This window comes from Harpegnathos saltator, unplaced genomic scaffold, assembly GCF_003227715.2.
Source record: "Harpegnathos saltator strain DR-91 unplaced genomic scaffold, Hsal_v8.6 scaffold91, whole genome shotgun sequence".
In the NCBI taxonomy this organism is placed as follows: Eukaryota; Metazoa; Arthropoda; class Insecta; order Hymenoptera; family Formicidae; genus Harpegnathos; species Harpegnathos saltator.
Genome location: NW_020230719.1, coordinates 188366 through 195320, shown reverse-complemented (window position 1 = coordinate 195320; position 6955 = coordinate 188366). Strand labels below are relative to the sequence as shown.

The 6955-nt window shown below is 55.2% G+C and overlaps 1 protein-coding gene across 1 annotated transcript; it reads right to left on the bottom strand.

Annotated features, from left to right (window-relative positions):
• Positions 1 to 3331: 3331 nt before the first annotated feature.
• On the bottom strand, positions 3332 to 4039 carry LOC112590575 (uncharacterized). The gene has a single exon (XM_025307582.1). The coding sequence runs from the start codon at positions 4037 to 4039 to the stop codon at positions 3332 to 3334; it is 708 nt and encodes a 235-aa protein (XP_025163367.1).
• Positions 4040 to 6955: the final 2916 nt, after the last annotated feature.

The window sequence follows — 6955 nt, the reverse complement described above, 5'->3', positions numbered from 1 at the left end:
AATGATCGTACAATTAATACTAATATATTTTGTACTATAACTTTGTATGAATGGTCGTGATTGCGCGTATATTTGTATTTCGTACGGTGTTTTGGAATTTATTTGATATACCGGATTATTTTGTTCATTTACTTATGTGGTTTGGGGTTGTGCGCATTTATCTAGATCTTGTTTGGTTAATATCATATATGTATGTTCGTCCTTGTCGATTGCTACCGTGAAGTAATTAATATCGGCTAAAGCGAAAATATTACTGTGGTTGAGTATAGGTATAGGGATTACATGTAATATATCATAAGCGATGTAGGTGACTAGTGGAATCCGTAAAATAGTAAAAAGGTATCCGTTCCTATAATAAACGCTTATAGTTATCAGTTTTTCCATTTCTAACCAATTTCCTATATCTATTGCAAATGGAAAATACGTCCCTTATGGTAATTTAAATGAGGTTTCCTTAAGCTTAGTTATTACATCGGCAACGGGTGTTAGGTGTGGGTGCAATACCCCATGTCTTAAATGCAGTAAATATTCTATTACGTTTTTTACGTCTCGCATTAAATCAGCAATAATCATATTTATGACGGCGAAATGTTCGTCTATTTCGTCCCATATTAGTTCTTGACGCTGTTCTAATTGAATTTTGCGCATGTGGTTTACTAAAATGTCTTCGTTATGACTTAAAGTAGTCTCTAGATTGCCTAGGTGAACTATAGTGGCGTTCAAGATTTCGATTTGGTGTTTCTGAGAATGTTGTAGAATCTGTTGGTTATTACTCAGTAAATGCATCTGTTCGATAATGATTTTTTCGTCATTCGCATCCATTATTCCAAATAGTATTTTTGTTATGGATCCTATTCCGTCTATCATTCCACGTTGCAGATTAGTGTGTGGCTTATATATTAAGTCGATGCTTTTTAGTAATTTCGTTACCCATTCGATGTCTTTTCCTATAACGATGTACAGATTGTAGCAAGTGGTTCTCACGGCATTCCCTAGATTTAGCTTGCTGCATATTTTTCTTGTCTGGTTGTCGTATTCTTGAAGTCTGCTCACTCTAGTGTTCAGAGAGTGTATCTCCAATTTGATCACTAATTTCCATACTGATTTGGTCTTGTACAAATGCCCTATTTTCTCAAAGTAGATTCCAGGATTATGTTGAAATTCCTGTATCTCGTATGCTGGGTCAAAACTGGGTTCTGTAGCAGTTAACTGTGTCGTCCCAAGGATTAATGCCCTGTAGTTGGACAGAAAGAGATGTTTCGGAATTTCCCTTTTTTCTCTTGTTTTATGTTAGTTATCGATGAAAAGTTTTAATCTATTCACATGGATGCGTATTGGTTTTCGTTCCTTTTTTATCATATAATTTACATCAGAGTTTTTCTCAATTATCTCATACGGTCCTATCCATAACGTATCTAGTTTTCTCGATCGTCCTCTCCGGACGGTTTCATCGTATAATAATGGGTGGGCATCAGGCAAAAGAGAGAGGCGGCAGTTGTCAGGAAGAGAGAGGAAACGGAAGCTCGCTTCGAGGTGGAGGCCGAGGACCTCTTCGGCAAGGGCATCCTTCGCTCGTTGAAGGACACACGCCATGCCGAGGAGGTTTTTAAGGATCCCGGCATGAGGGCGCTCCTGAGGGAGGCCAGATCGATGGAATTGGCCTCGGAGACGGGCCGTGTTGTCTAGGCACGGATTGGCTGGTGGCACGGAGGTTCAAGACTCTCAAGGGGACCTTCGTGTCACTGATGAACCGCGCCGTGGCCACTTCCGAAGCTATCATGACGACCCTCATTGCGAGGATCGCGGCGCAGGATGGGGAGGAGGATGCCATCTCCGAAGTCAGAAAGAAGATGGAGGAGCTACGGGAGGAGATGAGGAATCTCAGGGCCAAGAACGGCAGCTCGAGGAGGAGGCGAGGGCCAGGGAGATAATGGCTGGTCCAGCGTCTACACCGCAGGCAGCGACGACGACGTACGCTGAGCCAGCAGGAGACAGCAGGGCCTCGGAGGCAGAGGAAGTGACACGCCCGGGTCCATCGGGGGCTAAGAGGAGGTGGAAGACCCAAAAGAGGAGCATAGTCGAAAGCTCCTCGGAGGAGATCGGAAGGGGGGTCCCTCCAGCGAAATTCCGTCGTTCAACGACGATTTGCCGAAGAATCCCCCCCCCTCCTGTCTTCAGACCCCCGATTAAAGGGGTACAGAAGGAATTGGAGGACGACCTGGCGTATTTGAACCTGAGTCCAGAAGGCGAGGCGGAGTACAAAACCTGCACACGGGGGATTGAGGAGTTCCTCAGGCACAGGGAAAGGGTCGTGGCGGATAGAGGATCCTGGATCCCAGACAGGGAGCAGGTGAGGTCGGCTCCCACTCCCCCTCCCGCTCCGGCTCCCCCTTTTTTTTTATCATTCAGGAGAAACCCCTATCGGGTACCCCGACCCTGGGGGGAGCCGAGGTTATGTGGGACTTGCACCCACTAAAACTCCTGGAGGAATCTCCGGCAGGACAAAAGGCAAAGGACGGGGAACCAGTCCCCTATTCCTTCCCATCCGTCGCCGTCTCACGCGTGGAAGCGTCACTACTGATTAACGCGCGCCGCGGACTTAGTGAAGGGGGGGTGGTTAGGGGGGGAAGGGAGAGCAGTCTCTACCTCAAGAGGCAAAAGCATGCGCCCAATCACCATTCCCACACAAGCCCCGTCACCGTATCCCTCACTCCGAACCGGAAGGGGGAGTACTAGCCATGCTCGTCCTTGGGAACCTTTCCCAAGGACAAGTTCCTCACCACCGTTCCGGCGTTGGAAGCGCCGTCCATATTGTGACGCGCGGTGAAGCGGGGTAGAATATACTGACCCGCTGCCGACCAGCACTGTTTGGCCGGCGAGGGAGGGGGGTCTCCAAACCCCCCTTCCTCCACTCACTCCGGGTGTTCGAAGTGAGGAGGATGGAGAGGTGGGCCCGGCCTTCATCGGGTTGGTTCCACCTCCCCGATTTCCCCCCTGAGGCCCAAGGAAGGGGCAAACCCCCGAGGGCGGCACGCACAAAGGGAGGAAAAAGCCTCCACCCCCAGCGCCACAGGGAAGAAAAACCCGCTGCCAGGCAATGCGATCACTCGCCGCCCGGCTTGCAGGCGAAGACCGTATCCCTGCCGGGCTCGCAATGCCCGGGGGACCGACCGCCGGTCCACACCTAGCCCGACCCACCTAAGCAGGAACAGACCAGGCTGTTTCCCGGCCAGTCAACCAGGAGGGAGTAAAACCACCCCCTTATCCCCCGTCGCTCACCCATATCCGCAGACGCCACACCGCGTCCGCCACTGCGGTCAGTAATGACCACCTAATAGTTATAATACTCCCACCCCTGTTGCGGACGCCATCCGACGCCGGTTCCCACGGGTCCCGCGTTGGGAGGTCCACGACTACGCCCCGCCCCCCTCCGCCGGGAGGCCAGCCAACACGCAGGCCCTGCCATGCGGTGACCGACCTCTCGTTCGGCATCATGACAAACCGCACAACACAGGGTGCCCTTGCACTCCCGTGAGGTATGTCCGCCCTGCCCACACCGGTAGCACAGGCCACCGCGAACCACGGTGGCCACACAACCACCACGGGTGTGGCCCAGGCCCCAGCATTTAAAGCACTGGGCCGGCCTGGCCGCCAGCAAAACAATGCTGACGGCCGACCAGCCCAGCGCAAAGCCGCCCCTCTTGACGGTCTTAACAGCCGCCACCAGAGAGAGCCTGGCCCATGCAACCCCTCGGCCTCTGAGTCCCCACCTCAGAGGACCGAGCTGGATGGCCTCCGGCGCACATTCCGCGCATCCTGCCAACGCCATCTTGACCGCTTCTGGGGAGGCCGCCTCATTAAAACCAGTGAGGCGGACCTCCCCGCGCTGCACAGGCCGGTTAACAACCGCATCTGGCAATACAGCCCTCAGGCGCTCCGCCAGAGCGTCGGCCTTCTTCCCCTCAGGGCCGGAGTCCCGGACTCGAACAAGGAGCGCCCCATCAGCGCTACGTCCCACATCGACACCCGGGATCCCCATCTCCCGGAGGGGGATTTCTTCCGCCCGTTTCAGGGTCTCAGCATATGAGGCCCCTCTAGTCAGCCTCACAGTAACGGCTGCGGTTGCCGGAAGTTGCGGCCATCTCCTACCTTGTTTACTGGGAGTCGGCGGGACCGGAATGGGGGGCAGTGGGGGTATCCGGCCCCCGCCCGGCCCCGTCCTTCTTCCCACACTTCCTCGTTTCCTTCCCTTACTCAGAGGTGGCCTTATAGGAGGCAATTGTCCTCCTCGCCTCTCCAAGGATTGTCCACCCCTACCATTCCGAGGCTGGATGGGTACAACCCGATCCACGCCTCTACCTCGATCCATGTCCTTTTTTCTCTTCTTCTTCCGGTGCTCTGCGCACTCCCATTCTCCAACCCTACCCAATTCCCTATTTGGAGAAGGGGGACGGCCTGGTTTCCTGTGGGTATCACCGGCTTCATGTCCCCAGGGCTCCGTCCCCCACATTCCTCAATAATACGCTCGTCCTCCTTCTGGGTCGACACGTCTCTCCTCAAGTGTCTTTCGGCTGCATCAGTCGTCATGACAGCTACTGACCTCCACTCAGGTCTTCTCTTCGCATCCTCCTTGGCCTTCAGAAGTTCCTCTCTGCATCCAGCCAACTGGCTCTGGAGTAACCTCATTTCCTCCTTGGATGCCTTCAGGGCAGCCTCCGCTTCATCCCTTGCCTTAGCAGCCTTCTTGATATCAGAGGCCTTCTTATCCAGCTCCTCTGCCAAGTCTCGCCTCGTCTGTCGACTGACGTCATTGTCCATTATTACCTTGACAAGATCCTTCTTGCACTTGTTGAACTCATTCCTAAGTGCCCTTAGTTCTGCTCTAAGCTTAACTCCGTCATCCTGACACATACTTCCTTTTCTTAGGAGGGACCATATAAACTTCTTTGTATATTTCTTGAATTCCCTCCATTTTGCATCTGCATCATCGTACCAGCTGTCATTTCCAAAATCCTCTCTGTCAATCATGGCAGAAACAAATCTGGACATAGATTGCAAGTCCTTTTCCCACGCTATTCCCTTCTCCTCAGAGAAGTTGGAAGCGGGCATAAGCTCCACATCCTCTTCTTCTTTCTCAGCCATAGAGGACATTGACACATCCGTGTCTGGATTGGCCGCCGATGGCGACCCCTCCACCGATCCTTCCCCTTCCTTCCTCCTTCTTTTCCTCTCCTTTTGCTTTTTTAAACAATCTGCCATTAGTGTTTATCACCCACCACTACTGAGGGCTCGACCGGCCGGGCATACCCGCACCTCCGAAAACATGACCCGGAGGTGTCCCCGAGTTCCCCCGGGAGCCGGTCTATACCACTGGGTCGGGGAGGATCATCCGACCACTGGGTTCCAGCCCCTTACTCCCGCCCAGGCCCCATTGCTGGGACCCGGCCGGTTTCGGGGGCCCCCCGTCTCCGACCCCGGGGGTACCCTCAGTAGCGCCGCCACGCGGGGGACCCCGTGGAAGGAGCTAAGTCACCGCCGTCGCACCCCGACGGGACCGCTCCCCCACGGCAGCCAGCCTGACTACGTCGCCCGATGGATGGGTTTAGGGGTGATGCGATCCCCATCCATCGGGCACACCGGGGGACCCCGGCCCCGACCTCGGAATACGTCCAAGCGGCCCGGAGTCCCCCCGCCATCCTGGGTACCGTGAGGGGTCCCAAGCCCTCACGGTATGCAGACCCAGGTGTGACTCGCTCCTTCAGGCTGTCGGAGCACCGGCGTGCAATGCCCTCGGGAGCGCTCCCTACAAAACGGGAGAGTATGCTTGGTCCACCACAAGGGCTGCCGGAGCACCGGCGTGCAATGCCCTAGGGGGGGGGGAACTCCCTCCCAAAGCAAGACCATGTGCCAACATGACACATAAGGTCTCGTAACTACCCTGGGATGCTCTTAGCGGGCGTACCTCCCCACCGGGCCCTCCCTTCGGTTGGACCGAAGGTACTGCCCCAGTGGATCACGGGAACGCCCGAGCCCCTCCACCACGACAAGGTGGCATCCCGCGGAGGGGCTCCGGCTCCCCTAGCCGGCGAGGCGTTTGCCAACTCGGTTGGGGGTGGGAGCGCGGGGGCGAGAGGGAAGTTGACATTAAAGGAGAAGAGGACTACTGCTTAAAAGAGGAGAGAGCAAAGGAGAAGGAAGAAGGCGAGGGAGTTGCAGGAGCAGCAGAGGCTGAGGATGAAGGCCTAATGGTTAGCGGAACATCAGATCAGGAGGGAGCCAGGGTGGCACCCTCCCAGGCTACAAACGAAGGGGCTATCTCCAAGGCAGCAGGGAAGAAAGGTTTGATGCAGGACCGGAGGGACGCAGCAGCGGATCCCAGCAACGACAATACCAAAGGGAAGAAGAAGGGCACAAACCAGCCCAGGTTTCTGGGACCCCGGAAGTAACTCCCACAAGCAACTCCCAAGAGCCGAGTGTTACAGGTCTCGATACGTGGACTATGGTACTCGGGAGAAAGGAGAGTAAGAAGGAGAGGAGAGAGAGGAGGAGAAGAAGAAGAGCGGACCAACACCTCAGCCGGCCCCCGACTCGTAGAAGAGGGGAGCAGCAGGAGCGGCGGTGAAGCCGAGGCCTTCCAGATCGGCGGCCGTCACTGTCACGTGCCCCAAGGATTCCTACAAGGAATTCATGGTTGAGGCCAGACGCCGGATTAGGCCGACGGACATGGGCATTCCCGCAGCCCTCAAGATCCGCACGGCCCGTACCGGGGCTTTGCTCATCGAGGTGCCTGGCCTCAACGCCGGGCCTTCCGCCGACCGGTTTGCGGAGGAGCTCCACAAGCTGGCGGCGGAAAAGGGCCCCGACTATCGCATCCAGAGGCCGGTGAAGATCGCGATGCTATGACTCACCGGCTTGGATATGACGGTTGAAGCCGTGTGAGGAGGTGACGGCCGCC

Bases quoted from the DNA above. Each gene is read 5' to 3' on its own strand.
- LOC112590575 (XM_025307582.1), bottom strand. From the start codon at position 4,039: ATGGGGATCCCGGGTGTCGATGTGGGACGTAGCGCTGATGGGGCGCTC.